Below are 19064 nucleotides of genomic sequence, written 5' to 3'. Positions count from 1 at the left end.
TTTAGCCCCCGATTAGCTTTTTTTGCTTTATCCATCTTTTTCGAGTTTCGACGACAACTCGCTAACGTTACTGCTGCTCACTCAGCGCTCACGGTGCCCCGCCCACTCGCGATATTACCCTTCTATGTCTAAATTCTATGATGGAATCTTATGAGGGCACCGGCGCCTAGCCTGTTAGTCCTCTAAAATGTATATAACTTTTCTTTATATATAACTTTTATATAAATTTATATAACTTTTATTATTCAAAAAAAAAAATTAACCATCGCTTTGGCGCCCCCCATGGTGCGGCGCCCCTATGCGCCGCATATAGCGCATACCCACTTTTTGCGCCACTGCCTATAATCATAAAAATCTACCCAGTGTTTTTTTTTTTTTTTTATCTCCTTAAAGGAGCCGTATGTAGGATTGTGGCCTAAAACTGGTACTGCAATCACTATAAAAATACTGTAGAGCGCTCCCCCCTACCCCCTGACTCGAGGTTGCCAGATGAGCTGCATCCAATGGCAAGTGACGAACAGACGTACACAGTAAGTTTTTTTTTCTGTTAATGTTTATGCTTCATGAGAGATATTTTGATAAGTAATTATGTATTTAAAAATGTACTAATTGTCATTAGTTAAATATAATCGTAAAGATTTATCCTCGTATGTGACAGTATAATCGTAAAGGATGTATGCTCATATGTGACAGTATAATCGTAAAGATTTATGCTCGTACGTGACAGACAGAACGGTAACTGTTAGTCTAGGCTACTGTCTCAATTACGTTTCAAATTGCCAAAATGGGCGTGCTAATGTTGTTTTCCTCAGCGTCTCAGCATAATGACAGAGAAATGGGCTTCTGTAATGCATCGCTAATGTTAGCATACGTCCATGTGAGCTAACGTTATGTTACTTTGCACAAACCATGCATAACTTTGTTCGACTGTCATGATATATGAAATGTCCATTGACATCAAGTACAATTAGCCAAGCATAGATAAATCTTACCTGTCCAGGAGAAAATTAGCAACGTTGGCGTCTGTGTTCAAATTCTTCTCCGTTTTCAGCCGTCTCCATCTTTCAAATGCATCTCCAATACAAATTCTGGTTTTATTTCGGACTTTGTCACGACGAATTTCTGAATTATAACGAGGTCTTTTTGATTTAGTAGTAACATTAGACATTTTTATCCGACTGGAGTTAGGGCAGGTTACAGCAAAGCTGGCAACACGGATCCCGAAACACTACTGACTTCGTGAGTGGTAGATAGGTGGAGGGAGGCGCGTCAGGCCAAAACACACAAAATGACAACATCAACATCAGTTGAGGGCTGCAAGTCCACTTTTTAAATGACAATATCCTGGCCGGACTACTGTTGTCAGTGATATGAGTATTTGAAATGAACATGATTTCTTAATGTCTAGCGACACATCAGGGCCATTTTATGATTAATTGAAATAGATTTCTTACATACAGCTCCTTTGAATCTCCTTAAATCATTACCCCTTTCTCAAATCGAGCCGATCTCAGGTGCCTGTCTATGTGGCGTCACACAGACAGACCCCTCCCACTATAGTTTGATTGACAGTAGCGTTTCAGCACAGACTGGACTGGAGTCTTACCTTAGACCCACCCTGAGTGAGCTGTCATCAGTCCACCATTGTTTTACCGCCGGAGCAGATGTAGACAAGAAAGACTCCTAAGTGATTGAGGTGTTCTGTTTGTCGGATGTAACAATGAACACAACAGTCGTCATTTACTCATGACATCTGAGGACTATGTTTATTTTTGTTTATTTTTTGAGCAGAGTTCTACCGGATTTATTGTATTTTTTCTATGTTCGTTTGTGTTATTTGTTATCCTGCTTAACCTATGAGTATAAGAATGTGATTAATGAATCTTTGCAAATCGCCTTTCCTAATAATGTGCTAATTAGCAAGTTTCACGATGAATGTGGCTATAGTAAACAGTCCCTCAAAGAGCAGCTGAGGAAGAGTGGGGCGGGGTCAGCAGAGCTCATTAACATTTAAAGGAAAATGCTACAAAATGGCTTGCTCTGAAAAGAGCTGTTTTTGACGGGGTAAAAAGGGTGTTGTTTTACACTACCATTGAGAAATGTTAACCAAACTATGTTACAGACTTTTCATTAAGACCCTAAAGAATCATATCAACTTGTGGAAAATGGGCATTTTTTTTTTTTTTTTCAGTTTTGTGCATTATTGTGGTGTGATAATTTAGTGAGAATAATCCTATTAGCATTATGAATTTGCCCTTCTTACTTTATAAATGTGTGATGTTCTGTAAAGGCTAACTTCTGTTTGAATTGCAGCTGAATTCAGTAAAATATGCCTGAACGTGAGCCTGAATGTCAGAATAAATCCAAACCTAACCTACGAAACATTTGTCCTGGCTTTCTTTCACAGTGTCTTTCCGAAGCATAATAAGACCTACAGGACTCTTAAACCCACCTGTGATGAATCAAACAGACCCACACCTGAGTGCTGAGGTAATGTCAGACTGCTGAAACCATCAAAACATCTGATGAAGAGACACAGACAGGATATGCACTCATTTCCTGACCACTCACCATCTTTCAGAGGTCTGAAGAACACTTGCTTTCCTTCCCCTCTTATAGAGTTACTGTACACCCCTAATCTGTGCAGTCGTCAAAGCCATAACTATTCTTTTAACGTAACTCTTTTACTCTGTGGATTTGGAAATGCGATAAACAGTTTGAAGTTATGGCATATTCCCGCTGTATTTAAGCGCAGTGCAGTCTCAGTGCAGGCAGATGTGAGCATTTATCCGCTTTTCCTGTGTGAGCACTTTAACTCCCTTCAGCATGAGGGGCAGGAAGAGAGAATGGAGGAAACATTAGCAAATCAAAGAACGCTACCCTTTAACCCCTCTCCATCCTTCTGATCAAAGTTAGCCTTGAACTCTGACCTTTGTGTAAAATAGAAAAAAAAAGTTACAAAAAAAAAAAGAAATACATGTGAAACTCAAGAACAAAGCACTCGGTCATTTTGGAAAGGCCAGATATTCCCTAGGTACTTTTTCTCACGGAACCAGAATATAAATTATGTTGTCTTCACAAGTCCCCTCCAGTGTGAGTTTCTCCTCCACTCATTTTGGTTTGTGTGTCTCTCAGTGTGTGTGTGTAAAGGCCTTCAATGGAACAGCCAGTTTAAGGTCAAGTGTCACAGCAAAGTATCATTTTTTCTCTTCTGACCTAAATCTTGATAAGTTTTTTTTTTTAATTTAATTTTTATAAGGTAGGTTTTGTTGTTTTGTAATTTATTTATGATAGGCCTATAATATTTTAAAAGTTTAGTTTTGATAAAAATTCAGATACTATTAACTTCCATTTTATGAAACAAAAAGCAATGAAAGTGAACAATGACTGAGTCTCACAGTCCCTCGAATTCGGCCTAACATGAAGAACCTCATACGGGTTTTTTGTAATATGATGGGGTAGTTAATGTTTTTTTTTGATGTAACGAGCTTTAATCAAATTCTTTTCCCAATTGTGTTTCCATGCATTGCCACAAGATGGCAATGTTGTACTGTCAACCATTAACCACGCGTCTCCTGTGCCCGATTCTCGACACTTCCACGATTTCTTTTCTTTTCCACAAATCACAGACACTCTCTTAGTCGTTGAAGTATGCACAAAATATGCACACATTTTAGCAGTTGTCATAATCACCATGAGCTGAAACTCTTATTTCTCAATTTCTTATAGGTCAAACTGAAATGGAAAACTAATAATAATGGTAATAATGGTTTTCATTTTGGTGCATTAAGAACACAACACAATTGCCTTCTTGCAGTCTGACCTTGACGCGAAAAAAAATATATATATCATGGTGTACGAATTTACGGCATTTTATCAAAACTAGGCCTACCCGACAGTGTTAATAGACATTTTCTTTTAATAAACATAGGCTAGGCCTATATAAATATATGTTGACATGCGGCCTTATGGTTTGAAACTGATAAAAGTAGCCTACTGGGTGAATTATCTCACGTGACAAGAACTTTGCTTTACATTATGATTTATTTTATGTTTCAGTTCATTTAAATTATATGGTTAGTACTCATCAACGACAGCGTGATTTATGTGGACATCTGTTTTACAAATCAAATTGAATTTGTCGCTGTCAGCAATAGGATTAGTTATATTATATAAAGGTTAATGTAAGCATTTTTATCAGGTTATCGTAAATACAGGCACGTTTTTTTTTTTTTTTTAAGATTGCAAATAGATTTTTTTTTCATGCACATAGCCTACACACATGCACACGAAGCTATATTTAAGTGATGCACAAAACGCGTTTTAATATCGCATTAAGTAATAGGTCTGTTTCTTATTTGGACACATGAAAATACACCGTTTCCACTGAGACTGATTGTGTAGTTTCTGCCACTTTAAACTGCTGTGTGGGAATATAAATATCCAGGGACCCAGGGGGAGCAGAATTCCCCTCTGCCTGACCAACGCTGGATCGGACGGGACTCTACACTTCCTCTGTCCGCTGTCTGTGGAGGATGCAATTTAGCTCTAGTAGCTACAATATCCATTTCCCTTGCATACATGTGCTCATTTTTGCACATTTCTAAAATATCATAAAGCTTTATAGTTGCATTCTAAATCTAAAACAAAACTGCTGTTGTGTGAAAAATGAAAAACACATCGTGCTCCTATGTAAAATGGTTTTGCGCTCCCAGCATTTACTTCTGTATTTAAGTTATTACTGTCGTTTTATATCGAATCTGACAAAGCAGCTGTTAAACTGTTTGGCTCTGTACTATCCAGTTTTGTTTGATGCGTTTACCGTCGTTTATATATCAGAACAGATGTTTTATGGATTATAAATCTGTAACGTTACATGACTTTTTATCAGCAATGGCGTTTTTTAAATACAATATATGCATCATTAAATGTATTAAATAATTTAATCATATTAGTAATATTTTTTTTTATTAGCCCATTAGTTGATAACAATTAATCTGTTGACAAATCTGCGACAAAGGTCAGAATTTGCTCTAACGTATTTTTTACTAAATCTTATGACACTATTTTGACACTAATTATTCATTTTCTCACATCAGTTATCAAACAAATCACATGGGCTAATGTCTCTCGTACATAAAAACGAATTATTTCGATGACAGGGGATCTCTGTTGTCTACTTCATCATGGTCTTAATTCTATTCAAACGTGTTTAAAGTAAAGAATAATATCCCAATATTACCGCGGCTGCTTGGCTTTGTTTCACTAACCAAAAAAAAAAAAAAAAGGAAAGAAAGGAAAGAAATGAAAAAAAAATGATATTACAAAAGTATGTAAAAGTTATTTTTCTTTACCTGGATGTAAACAGACGCTCACGAACAGAAACAGCGTTCGCCTAGCAGGTAACCATAGCAACAGTAGGCTGCTTGAGTAGTTACTTTGTGTCAGGATCATTATCGATATTTCAACAAAAAAGAATATAGAAACACTGTCATTATTTATCACTTTATTATATTTACATTTCTCAAAAAATGCTGCCGTGTTCGGTTTAAAAAAAAAAAAAATCTTTAGGATAGTTGATATTCGCTTAACTGTGTCAGGGGCGCCAAAATACAACTTGAACAGCTCGAGACGAACCTCAACACCCCGAAATTTCCTTGAAAAATTCCTCTTAAAAGTCCAACCCTTGAACGTTTTTAAACACTAGCTCATCTATAGACTGGTATTTAAACAAACTTGCTGTGCTTTTTCTAAAATAATCTCACAATATTTAAAAAATAATAATAATAATAATAAACCTACGCGTTCATGTGAACCTCAACGATTTGGCTTCACTCGCGCGCTCTGGTAGGCAGTTGCTGTGTGACATTTAACGCGCGGCCGCTAACTTTTTTTCTGGTTTTCTCCAAACAAGCCGCTCGCTAAGTGGGCAGGGCGGGCTGTGATATCTAATTAGGCGACGGGCTTCGTGGTTGGGTAGACAGCTAATGGTAGTTCGGCTCTACTTATGTTTGGGGGGCGGCTCTGCGTGCGCAGTCACTCCCTCCTCCTCTTCCTCCTCCCTTTGGGGTTAGTTTGCTTGTGTTTAGTTCCCAGAGACAGTCAAATCGGATTCCTTTGGGAAAGGACACAAATCACTCCCGTTTGAACAAGGGGAACAGCGAAGGAGCTGTCTCCACAAGGGTCCACCTCTCCTGGTTGATTTCATATTGCTCATTCATGTGATTTGATCAGAGAATACTCTTTGTGGAGAAAGACAGGAAAGGAAAGGAGGAGAAAATAAAGAAAAAAAAAGTCTCTGGATGATGACATTTGATCTAACCCTCAGCGAAGCCCGTTCTTGATCCTATTGTTTCTTAAAGTGACATTAGACTTTTTTTTGCGCACGCTAGACCAAAGGGACCTCCAGTCTAATCTTGCAGTTTTTGTTTGTTTGTTTGTTGCACGGTGTTCCCAAACCTGGATGTTGACATCTCGCGTTTCTTTTGGCACGTCGCTCTATTTTCAGTTTCAGAGAGGAAGCGCTAATAGAGACAAACGCGGTGACACCTGCTCACCCATACACTTCTCCTTGTCTTTTTTTTTAACGGAGCGATCAAAAGAAGCAAGCGCCGACAGAGACGGTGACAGGAGTCTGTTTTCATGTTCGGGATTCAAGACAGCATTCAAAGGAGCGGGAGTAGTATGAAAGAGGAGCCCATCGGTGCCGGGATGAACGCTGTCCGGACATGGATGCAGGGTGCCGGAGTGTTGGATGCGAACACAGCCGCTCAGAGGTAAGCCGGCGGCGGTCTTCAGCGCTGCGTGAACAGCTAGACGGAATATCGTGCGCTTATCATCCTGGGACGACACAAAACGCTCTTGTATATCATCGTAATCAGTGCGCGATATCTGCTTATTAATAACCAGGTGACAAAGAGATTGATTTATTGCTGCGATAAGTTCGTAGCATCCTCTTCGGCGTGCTGTTGGCACCAATACACAGAATGCTTGAGTTGCAAGTCCCATTAAAACGGTTTTTCTTAGCCTATTTCTAACATTATTATTCTTAATGTTAAAACAGCCGTAAGCGTTTGCTTCTAAGTGACTTTGCAGCCACTAGTTTTGCATTGATTCTATAGCTTTTAAATTTTAAATACTGAATTTGAAAGACAATCCAGACCAGTAGTTTGTTATAAGCAGCTGAACAGAGTTCTTAGATTAAGTTATATTTATATTAATTATTTTTTGATTATCAACAATTACATCTGTTGTTGTTATGCTATTTAAGAAAATAAAAATAATTAAAACGTCTCACTGACTGTTTTTAAAAGACTAGCCTTTCATTAACCGGCTACTTTTAAATAGCCTATTTGTTCAAACTATTAAACTTTCAAAAGTAGCCTACATTTTAAGAGCTTTTGCACTGCAATTTGAAAAAGCATTTTAACCCTTTTCAGGAAATTTAAATTAAATAATCACAAAACAATTGTTTTTATTTTTTTTATTATACATATATAAATATTTCATCCTCTCTCTGTCTTGTATGTGTTCATAGTGGAGTGGGTCTTGCTCGAGCACACTTTGAGAAGCAGCCTCCTTCAAATCTTCGCAAATCCAACTTCTTCCACTTCGTTTTAGCGCTATACGACGGACAAGGACAACCCGTGGAAATTGAAAGAACTACTTTTGTTGGATTTGTTGAAAAAGAAAAGGCAAGTGAAACGTTCTCTTTTGCATATTGGTTTTGCAAATTTGAATGAAAATGCATAGCTTGTCAATTCAAAAAATTATTACAGTGTAAGATAGATAAAATGTCACTGATATTAGCCTAAAGTTGAAAGCTTATTTGCCTATGCTCAGTAAATTATATTCTTGCATTAAATTACTGTTCTGCACAAATCCCTAAAAACTTCAATTTAACCATTATATTTTTATTTATTATATTACTAATTCATCCTTTAGAATTTAAGGCAGCCTCATGTTTTATATTTGTTCCCTTCAGTAATTTATGCATTTACTAATAAATCTGTAGGCCAGCTATATTTTTGCAGAGATATTACAGTGATAACATTCCCTTTCAAGATGCTATTTAAAAAAATTGTTATTTTTATTATTGTGAAGGACCTTATGCTGCTTTAATAAAAATACTCCACAGAAATAAAATGTTTTGTGAGCACTTGTAACTTAATCGTAGTGAGCGAAGTGACTGGTTTCATTAAAAGATGTGGCTATTAATGTTTACTGTATATTTAATCATTTTGTACGCGTCTGTACCCCGGGCACATTGTTATTAAATTGTGAAATCACACTGTACAATACATAAGAATTATTATTATTTTAAGTATTTTTAACTCGGTCGTTTACTCAGTGAAAATGTATTTTGTACCGTTTTTGTGTGTGCTGGCTAATGTGCGTTAGCAGGTTTTTTTTTTTCGGCCTCCTGGTCCGCAAGGGAATAGCCGTTCTGACTCACGGGGCTCTTCAGAAATACTCAAATAGGGTTCTCTTGCTAACCATCGCATTTATTTTTGCAGGAAACTACCGGAGAAAAGACAAACAATGGGATCCATTACAGATTGCAGCTTCTTTACAGCAACGGTAAGAAGAAACGCATCATCTAAGACTCATTGAACTTTGCATAAACATCAGGGATTTACTCTAGCGCGACAATTTCAAGAAAATAAAAAGACAGCGAGACTGATAGAACGACAAGGAGGGGTGACAAAGAAATAAATAATTCATCATGTAACTAGATTCAAACTGATTCAAATGAATATAATGTACTGAAATAATAATAATAATAATATACTGTTATAACAATTCGTATAATTGTTCAAACAAAAGAGATTAAAATGCGCTGCAAAGTCGTAGCGTTTTAACTGTAAACATAAATGAAACACAAAACGATCCCCATTAGTGCACTTTTCCGGTTACGCGTTTTCCAGAAATGTGCACTTCATTTTTGATGGAAGCTAATGGCCTGGCCATAATGAAAGTACACTCTTTTCTCTCTACTAATGTGGTAAATGACAACCAGGCATTTGAAAATTTGTTGCGCCAGTCCTTAACGATCCTCATCCTTTTTATAAGACGTTTTGAACATATTTTATTTTGTTGAAAATCATGTTTACTGCAATTGTTATTTTTGATTATGTCTATTTCACTCTTTTATAAGCCGTACATTTTTCTCGTGCTTTTTCTTTCTAAAAGCTATTTTTATTTTTAGTATATGTATGTGGGTCTACATAAGTTTGAGTTTCATCCAAAGCCATTTTTTTCCGTAATCCTTTAACACTGTCTGCAATCTATGTTGGGTTGGGTTGTCTAGACATTTGAAGCATCTATGTTGTATTAAAGCCATGTCATTGTGAATGATATATATATACCTGCCAGATTCATTTCTGATCCATGGTTGTGCATATGACCTGCATTGCATTGTGAGTTAAAGAGGACTTATCTTCTCTCCTCTACAGGCATCAGAACAGAACAGGACTTTTATGTACGCCTGATTGACTCCATGACCAAACAGGTAGGACGTTATTTCAAAATCCCCATGGTTCGCTGGTGAATAGTCTGGTGAGAGTCTGTGTGTGATATGCAGTGAGAGTGAACGTGTGCATGTGTGCCGTGCACCCTGGTGAGTTTGGGGTTACACACTCTAGCATGCCTCAGGGGCACGAGGATCGGTTAGTGTCTAAATATGACATACTCTCTCTGGGACATCATTTAAGATGACTGAGTGTATGCATGTATTTATGTGCATACGTGTGACAGTGAGATTGATAGCTAAAGAGGGAAAGAAAGAAAGAGTCTTTCAGTTGTATTCATTGTCTGTCACAGGGGATTATCCAGCGGTGCCTTTCAGTGTTTAAACAGCATAAGTTTTTGAGTGTGTGTGTGTGCGCGTGACTCTCTTGCAGATAGTGCATATTCAAATGTGTTGTGGGAACAGATGTTTGTTATGAACACACATGTATGAAGGCTGTTATAGCTTGTCATATTAACCATGCAGGTTGTGAGCTTTAACCCTGGAGAAAAACTAATATGAGAAAAACACAGGGCAGCAAGAGTGACCTCACAATCTCATATGTGGCGCTCTTCCTTTTCCCCCTAAAACAGAAACAGCCTTTCCCTCTCTTTTATTCTCTCTTTCCCACTCGTCCCCTCATTTCCTCTCCCATGCTCTCTGTCTAGAAATGTTATGAAGACACTTTAGGGAAGTGTATTCAACAGCGATTAGAACTGCGAGTCAAGATATGTGACAATCAATTTTAGTTCAAAGTTTAGTTCATAAGTATAAATGAGATAAAAATATTTAGAATACATTTTTAATCAAATAAATATGCAAAGCTGTTTTAATTAATCACTAAAATAATTGTGTTTCTTTTGAACTGTTTTCATAATAGTAATTTTTTAGGACAAGTAATTTGTGTGTGTATGTGTAACCCCAGCCAGGATGAAGTGTGTATGGATATGATGTAATTAGCAGGCGCTGTGACAGACAACCTGCTAATGCTCTGAACACTTAGTATATCATGTGATTTAAACATGCCAGCACGCTTACCCTATTGTTCCACCCTGTTGCTACAGTTTTGCTTTATTATGTGTGTGTATGTGTGCTTTTTAAGAAGTGGAGAGTGAGAGAAATAATAAAACTCATCATACAGTTATTTTAATTTGATCTTTATTTTGTCTAAAACAGAATAGTCTTTGACAGAATGTGTTCTTAAATTTATTATAGTTTGCATATATATTTAAAACAACTAAAAATTAATGTATTAATTATAATATTTATTTTACAAATAATACAATTATTTTTTAAATATATTTTGTCTTTTTTTGAAAAAAAAAAAGAAGAAAAAAAAAAGAAAATTCACTAATATACTTGTTATAATGACCCAAAGCATTCATTTCAGAATTCAGAAATTCCTACTACAAAATCCCTGGATGTTAGATTTGGCTGAAACAGTTCCGCAGCTCCCCTTTCTGTATTGTATGATTTGTTTGTGGTTTATAATTTCCTTTGCATGAATGTTCATGTGCAAGGAGCTAGGTGCTGTTACTGATGTTAGTTCTTGCCCTCGCTCTGCTCAGCGGTTTGGCTGATGTGTAGCGGGACAGATTTATGTGTGTGGGTGAAAGGCAGGAGCGCTGTGCTGAGGGAGAGAGACTGTTCTCTGACACCCCTGAGGTAAATACAGTGGCTAGGGGGACTGGCCTCGGCTCAGCCTTTCACTGTGTGTCTCAATAAAAAGCCGTTTATCTCCCCAGGGTTGTCTCCCACGTGCACATACATTACCAACTGATTTACTGGCTATTTCTGTGGCAAACTGCCCTGCCATACCTGTTAATGATGTGGTGCCACTGAGTGAGCGAGAAAGAGAGATAGTGTGTGTGGAAGAGAGTTTGACGGCCGAGCCAACATGCTAGCTAGTATCAGATAGTAAAGCATGGTACTTTGGCATTTGCATAAAAATATGCAAAATCTGTACCTTTAGGGGTAGAATAGCTTGTCAGTGTGGCAGAACTGTTAAAGGAACAACTGCACCTTTTCATAGTAGTACCCATAGGGTACATATTGCCACGCTGAGGTACAAAGTTGTCTTTTTAAGGGTACAAGTGACAAGCCCCTAAAGGTACATCTTTTCTACACACAGAAAAAAAGGGGTCAGAATTGTACCTTTTGGGGTGCAACAGCTTGTAACTGGAGTGGTACCCTTAAGGACATATTTGTACCTTTTTTTTTTTTTTTTTTTTTTTTTTTTTTTTACCCCTATTAGGTACATATTAGTACCTTAAGGGTATGTATTACTTCTCTAAGGGAACTAATATGTACCTTATAGGGGTGAAAAAAATTATTTTTACAAATATGTCCTTTTAAGGATATTGCTCCAGTGCAAGCTGTTCAAATTAAAATACACTTTTTTTCCCTGTGTGTACTGTTTTTCCGACAGTGTAGGTACTTGGTATTATCATGGTATAATGTCCAAAAAACATGGTAAATGCCGCTCAGGTTTCATTAACCAAAAGAAAGTTGCTTTGTATGAATGTGACATTAATAAATGACTGACAATGCACAATGGACACATGCATGTGAGCATACCTTTTTGTGTTAAGACCTTAAGCCTGGCTCCACTTTAGACTTTTCTGCTCTCGTTGTCATTTTTCTGCGCTGTTTTTTTTTTCTTGTCCATGTCAGCGTGAAACACGGTTTAGGTTATGACAGAGTGTTAGCTGGTCTTTAAATGCCTTTCGGAAAACCCGGTCCAAAACCATTCTGTGGTGAGCAGTCAGCCTACATATGCTGGGGAGTGCTCGCAATGTGTTTAAGATTTCCCATTAAAGCCCCATAACTCTGTACAGAGAGGCTACAGAGCGCCTCTCCACTCAGCATGTGCTGGCTTTGGCAGTGTCAGGCGGGAGGGCTGATGAGCAGGTTTATAGAGCTGTTCAACACACACTTCTCTTTAGCACTTAGCAAGGCGGTAAAGTCCAGTCGCCTGACCACACAGTTAGCTTCTGTACATATGCACAGCTATTAGAGACAATTAAACAACTTGGGCTAGAGCTGCAGGGATCAAAATGGTTCACATTCAGTGCATAAAACTGACATATTCAGCAGCCGTCTTGTGCTCACACTCCCAATAAACCCATATACGCTTTCTCATTTTGCCGGTGGGAACGGTTGGCGCGGGTGAGGAGAGATGGAGCGGGTGTCAAGCTGACAGGCCGTATCTGTGATCAATGCATGAGCTCGTGACAGATCTGATGAAGACAATGCAGTAAAAGACTCTCTCTCTCGCTCTTTATCCTTCCCTCCAACTGTTTCCCTTAACAGCTGAAGCGCAGAACAAAAGCGAATCACATACTTGGGCTTAATGCGCACACACACTGCGCTGACACGCTAGCGTGATGGTAACAAAGAGGGAAATGTGTTTTCATGTATTTACAGTGCATTGTTTACATGCCTCAGATGCGGCTGTCAGTACAAGGCAGCACTGGCGGCTCTCAAACGAGATTTGAGAAGCAGTTTGTGCAATATAAAATATGCATTAAAAGCAGCATCAGGGCCTAATGAAAGCTTCACACACACTTTGGCGCACCGTGCCATGCATGTTTCATGCACTCCGTGGCCCTCCTTAAGGAGAGCTTTGTTCAGAAAAGTGCTGGGCTGAAACTGGTTGGTAACTCTGAGCTGTAGCTCGCCTGTTGCTGTGTGTGTTTTCTAGAGCTAAGCTTCGGGCAGATTCCTAAATAAATTTGCACGGGAAAGAGGGAGGTCTCGGCCGTTCTTTCTGCTTTTGTACGTATTTTTCCTGTTAATTACGGAGTAGGGTGTGTTTACATGCCAGAAACACTTCCCCAAAGTATAAGACATGCAACAAAGTGACACAGATCTCCTATATTAGATATTTCCTGTAATCACTAGCTGTTTGGAGACTCTGATGATGTCAGATAGAACGTGAATGGCCGCTCTGTGCCAGGCCACATAAAGGCTTAATGCAACTCATTTGCAAATATTTACACACACAAGCTTTGAGAGCCTAAAGATCCCAGTGATTAAGTCTACTCATCTACATTGAAAATGTGAAATCTGTAGCAAAGAAAAAAGCATTCAAAGTTACTATACACTGTAATCTTAAATATGCATTTTCTCTAAATCTGAGCATAACTGAACCAAACCCACCTGACACAAGACTGATCATAGTCTAAGACTAGGTGTTTTCAATTTTTCAATGCCAATGACCCCTAATCTATAATATTTAATACATTTTGTAATATTTATTATTATTATTATTATTATTATTATTAGTAGTAGTAGTAGTAGTAGTAGTATAAAGGCAAATTTTTACTGTCTGAGAAAAAACATGATTATGATATAATAAATAGAAAATGTAATATTTATATTATTGTTTTATATTATTACCATACTAAATTATCTGGAAATTATTTACTTTGGTTTTAGCATTTTATTAAAATACTTAATTTATATTGTATATAGTACACTATATATTTTTCTGCATACCATTAGAGCGATGTAAGATGTATAAGCCTAAGGAAAAAAAGCAATTTAGATTCAAATTTATTTGTACAGCACTTTTCACAATAAATATAACTCCACAGCAGATTTACATTTACTTTTTACAGTCCTAAAATAGATTTTGTTACAGTATATATGTGCATGTTTTTTTATTTATTTTTTTTTTTAGTTTTTTTGTTATGTTTTAAGAGATGGTTTTTCAGTCTTTACATAAACAACATGCAGCATTTTGCCTTTGGACGACAGATGTGACGACAGGTGATACAGAAAAATCCACCCAAAGATGCTTGGTGTTGCACTAGCTCGAATCCAGAGGAGGATGCACGACCATTGTTGTGTTTGCCTCTGAGGAGAAATTGACAAACTGTTTTCAGACTTTTTCCAGGCACTTATATACTGTTCTCGGCATGGAGTTATTCCGAGTCCGTTTGCAGGGGCTTTGTGTGATAAATAGCCGGTCTTATATATGAAATGAATGTGTGGTGGTGTAGAGGACGTCTTTGTGTGGCCTGAACATGCTCTCTCTGCCTCCCGCTTCCTCTCAGAAAGCCTGCGGGGTCGAGGCTCTAGGCTCAGACAGTGATGCATGCTTGTGCACTTTTAGAGGACCTTGACCCTCATTTCCACAATGCGAAACCTAACAAACAAATGTCCCCAATCACCTATGTCCTCAAGTCACAGCAAGGAAATAAAAAACATCAAATATGAATAAACTTTCTTCTTTTTTTCTGGGTCTGATGCTTTGCTTATAAAACTTGTTTTCAAACAAGTGTTTCATGTAATTGAAAAAGCATTGTGCACTTGTGAGGGAAACAGTTCCTCATTAGAACCATCAGCTGTTTTTCTGTGTCTTCAGTTGCCATGGGTGGCATGTATATGTGTGTTCAGAGAGAAAGAGGGAGTGATTCATGGCAATCGGGTTTAAGTGTGTGTGTGTGTGTGACAGAGAGCAGCCTGTTAATAGGCTGCAGTGTGTGTATGTTTTGAGTAGAGTCACTGATTCACGGCTGTGGGGGACATCTTGTGTGGAATTGGAGGATGGAAACAAAGCTGAGGTTTTTGGATGAAGTGTTAGCTGGGCCAGATGGCTAGCTATGCTCCACTCTGGCAGCCCAACTGCTTGCTGCACACATAAACACACACATGCTAATGCACAAATACATGCGTGAATGCATACACATGCACCGGGTCTCACAGATGCAGGCTTATGGCAGCTCACATGCACACATCTTTCCTAGAGGTCTATTTCACACTAGCTGGGGTACAACATATCTTCAGAGGAACCTGTAGTTAAGCAGTTTATCTGTTTGTCCTCTTTTATCTCTTTTCACTTCACAAACATATTTTCTCATGTAGTAATAAGGGTGCTTTGCTGAGAAATAATGTTTTGTGTTTCTGTATTATTAACCAATCTGTGAGGCCCGGATGCCTGTGGGGGGTGGGCACTGTGGCAAGGGTGGTCCGCTATGACATAATAGGACAGTAATCTGCACAGTCCAACAAACACTACACACACAGTTCTTTTGATTCTCCCTGTCTGCTTTTAATTAAACCAATGAGCAACAAATGCAACTCTGAATGTTGCCAAGAGCATACAATGCAGGATTGTGCAAAATTCAGGCCTCTTTTCAATTCATGGGAGTGAACTGGAATTAAATTAGCCACACCCCCACAGGAAGTTGAATTGGAATGACAGAAAGAGGAGTTTTCTGAATTGGAATTCAATTAAATTACACAGCTAATGCATTCTGGGCATTCTAGGATCTATCTACATTATCTATCTATTAAATTGTCTTGACAAACTTTTTTAGTTAAAAACGAGTTACATGAACATTCTTACATTCAGTTTGAATCGCAAATTGTGTGCAGCTCTTTTACAATAAACATCTAGCATTGGTTTGTGTCAAATGTGAAACAAAATAAATAAACTCAGTTGCCAGTTATCAGATACAAGTGATGATGTATTAGACTGGATATTAAAGTAACATTTCACACAAACATGAAACCTCTTGTCATCATTAAAATCTGGATGACTATTTCTTCTGTGGAACACAAATAGAGATCTTAGACTGAATGATCACGCTGCTTCTTCCCATATAGATTCAAAAAGTACCAATAGTGTTATGTGGAACACACAGAAATCAAAGTCTTTATTCATTGTATCACAGATGTGCACATTCAAACTTTGCGTGTTACCTGACACCAAACACCAAACACCACTGGTTCTCACATAACCAAACTTGATGCACCAAGTTTAAGCTCTTAGAGAGGCGGTTAGGGATCGTTTTCCATTGCAGCAGGTAAGTGGGCATTAAATTGCCCACTTTGAGCCTGGCTCAGTCATAGACGGCCCACCCTGCACACAGAGACTCTGTACAAGCATTCCCACTGTGCACGGGGCAGATTTGATTGATTGATTAGCTGAAACGAAAAGACATCTATGAAATTCAGAGCCCAATGTGTAGAGTGAGAAACATGCCACCAAATGAACAGAATATTCTGATAACAGAAACTAAAACCGACCTGATCATTCCCATGCTGCATGAGATCTTTCAACGGCAGTCCTCTGCCAGATGGAATAAGGGTCACATAACCGCCTATGAGTGCTGCATTGTGTGTATGGCGAAATTATGTGATGTCATAATGTTTCTGTTTCAGTGAAATGATGCAAACAGACATTCGATTATTTTCATGATAGCATTTAAATACCCTGGGAATTAGTCATGGAAATTTGTGCATGCTCAGAGCGTTTACACCACAAGGAGAAAATGTTGTTTGTCAATTTTCTCTAACCACATTTTTCCACCTTCTCTTGTTCATCAGGCAATTATCTATGAAGGGCAAGACAAAAACCCAGAGATGTGCAGGGTCCTGCTGACGCACGAGATCATGTGCAGGTGAGAAACACACACACACACACACACACACACACACACACACACACACACACACACACACACACACACACACACACACACACACACACACACACACACACACACACACAAACACTATGTACACCACACTCCCTCCTTCACTATTACACAATCAAGCTCTTGAGCCTTCCCTACCAAGCTTTGCCCGCTGACTGTGAGAGCTTTACTTTGGCATCGTTTTGGTCTTGGCAAGACTGCAGACCTCTGGATCCAGCGTTAGTGTGACAAGACTGAGCTTTCTGCTCGCACACACACATACATGCACACACATGGGCACACACACACACATACACACACACACATGTGCGCACACACACACACGTAAGGGCTAAGGCCTGTTGTAAAATTAGACATAAGCGGGAGGATAGATTAACATTACTATAAATATGCTGAAAGGTCAGATCATTATTCTTTAATTTATCATACACATCCTTCAAACCTGTATAAACAGTTTACTTCTATTTAAGAGGGATGCAGTACGTTTATATCAAGGCTCAAGTTTAGACTTACGATGTACTATTACACAAGACACTCCCAGATCATTTTCCACCAGTCCAAATGGGATCGTGATAAACGTGTGCCAGCCTGTTTCCTATCAGAGTTAGAAGTGTTCTTTTCCCAGACTCTGCCTCAGCCTTAGAAATCAAAGCTTGGCTTTGTCCAAAAAAGATGCCAGGCAGCATTTCTATTTTTGGAGGCTGATGTTTCAGTGATTGGTGGTGCTTATTTTATTTCTTGATGACATAAATACTCACCCACACACAAAAGGCAAGCAGAGAAATACACTTCTGTACAGTTCATTTTGTGTGCCAGAATTGTAATTCCTGTATTTGTACTGAATTTGAATAACTAATTGCAATTGAAATTTTTAACTAAATTAATTTTAACTAAAAAGCAAAGTTTGTCAAGACAAACTTTTTGTAATTCTGACAAAAAGTGTAGCCTTGAAGGTTTACAGGGATTGATGAATGGATGGATGGATGGATGGATGATGTACTAGATGTCACAGCAATAGTTTGCCCAAACATAAAAACAACATGAACAACTCATGTTGTTTCAAAACTGTATGACTTAGTTCTGCTGAAAATAAATAGAGATGTTAGACAGAATTGATTATGCTGCTTTGTACCCATATAGAGCTAAAAAGTACCATAAAAGCAGATCATTTGACTTAATTTTTTATCCATTATTCATTCATTTGCAGATATGCATATTTAACTTCCTATTAAATTAACATTATTGAATTGAAAGGGAGCCAATTCTGAATTTTGCACATCCCTGTTTGTAGCGAACGGCATACGCAATGGAGTTTCAGAGATGAAAAATAAATGAAGATGGACCTTAAGTTTAGAGCAACCCTTGTCTCTCTCCCTTCCTGAATCTCTATCCAGGTCATCCACTTCCTGCTCTACAAAAAAAAAAAAAGAGAGAGAAAAAGAGCAAGAGAAAGCCATGCACCTTTAATTAAAATCAAAAGATAAATTCCTTGCACTTAAAACTGGGTTGTGGAGATGAGTCCTCATCTATTTTTGGTTGAAGTGGAGAGCATTTGAACAGTTTTCTACTAAAAATATACCACTCATGCTTGGTTAATTAGGACAAGGAAAAACTCATTACTCAATAAGAATCCTCTTGTTATTCCACAGTTAATGAATGCAGCTTGCTTTGAGTTTTGACAATGAAATATGTGCAGGCGAGCCAAGGCTCTCTCCTCTTTCTCTTTCAATCTTTTGCTCCCCCTCACTACCTTTCTTACACGCACACACGCGCGCACAGCCTTCTGTTATGGCTCTTTCAAAATAGTCGCTGATTTAACGATGTGTATTGATACAAACACTTAGTACCATACGTGTCTACAAAGGCTCACCACGTCAGCTTTGATCTGCCATTGTAGGATTACACAGATCACATCTGAAGTACATATCACTACTGGTACCCTGAAGGTCCCACAAATGCAAATGTCTGTACTCTGTTTCATACCAAAGAGCTTTCCAAAAGCAGACGTAAATGAAAAACATCTATTTCAAATAAGTAAACAACCCGTTCTCGTCTCTGTCTTCCTCCTTTTCTCCTTCTTCATCTGTATATGGTGTTTCGATGCAGAG

At 38.2% G+C, this 19064-nt stretch overlaps 1 protein-coding gene across 4 annotated transcripts in view; it reads left to right on the top strand.

Annotated features, from left to right (window-relative positions):
• Positions 1 to 6040: 6040 nt before the first annotated feature.
• The window catches only part of ebf1a (EBF transcription factor 1a), a 125539-nt gene continuing 112515 nt past the window's right edge, over positions 6041 to 19064 (top strand). For 2 of the 4 annotated variants that reach the window (XM_042738344.1, XM_042738343.1), the window contains exons 1-5: positions 6045 to 6776; positions 7538 to 7694; positions 8517 to 8580; positions 9456 to 9511; positions 16847 to 16920. In XM_042738344.1, coding sequence (XP_042594278.1) covers positions 6643 to 6776; positions 7538 to 7694; positions 8517 to 8580; positions 9456 to 9511; positions 16847 to 16920 — 485 coding nt within the window. In that variant the 5' untranslated portion in view covers positions 6045 to 6642. Of the gene's footprint in view, positions 6777 to 7537; positions 7695 to 8516; positions 8581 to 9455; positions 9512 to 16846; positions 16921 to 19064 lie in introns of all 4 variants that reach the window. The other 2 variants (XM_042738346.1, XM_042738345.1) reach the window with 2 other exon arrangements.

The sequence above is a fragment of the Cyprinus carpio genome, chromosome B14 (assembly GCF_018340385.1).
Source record: "Cyprinus carpio isolate SPL01 chromosome B14, ASM1834038v1, whole genome shotgun sequence".
In the NCBI taxonomy this organism is placed as follows: Eukaryota; Metazoa; Chordata; class Actinopteri; order Cypriniformes; family Cyprinidae; genus Cyprinus; species Cyprinus carpio.
The sequence above is the reverse complement of the archived record's forward strand: the minus strand, read 5'-3'. Positions and strand labels throughout refer to the sequence as shown.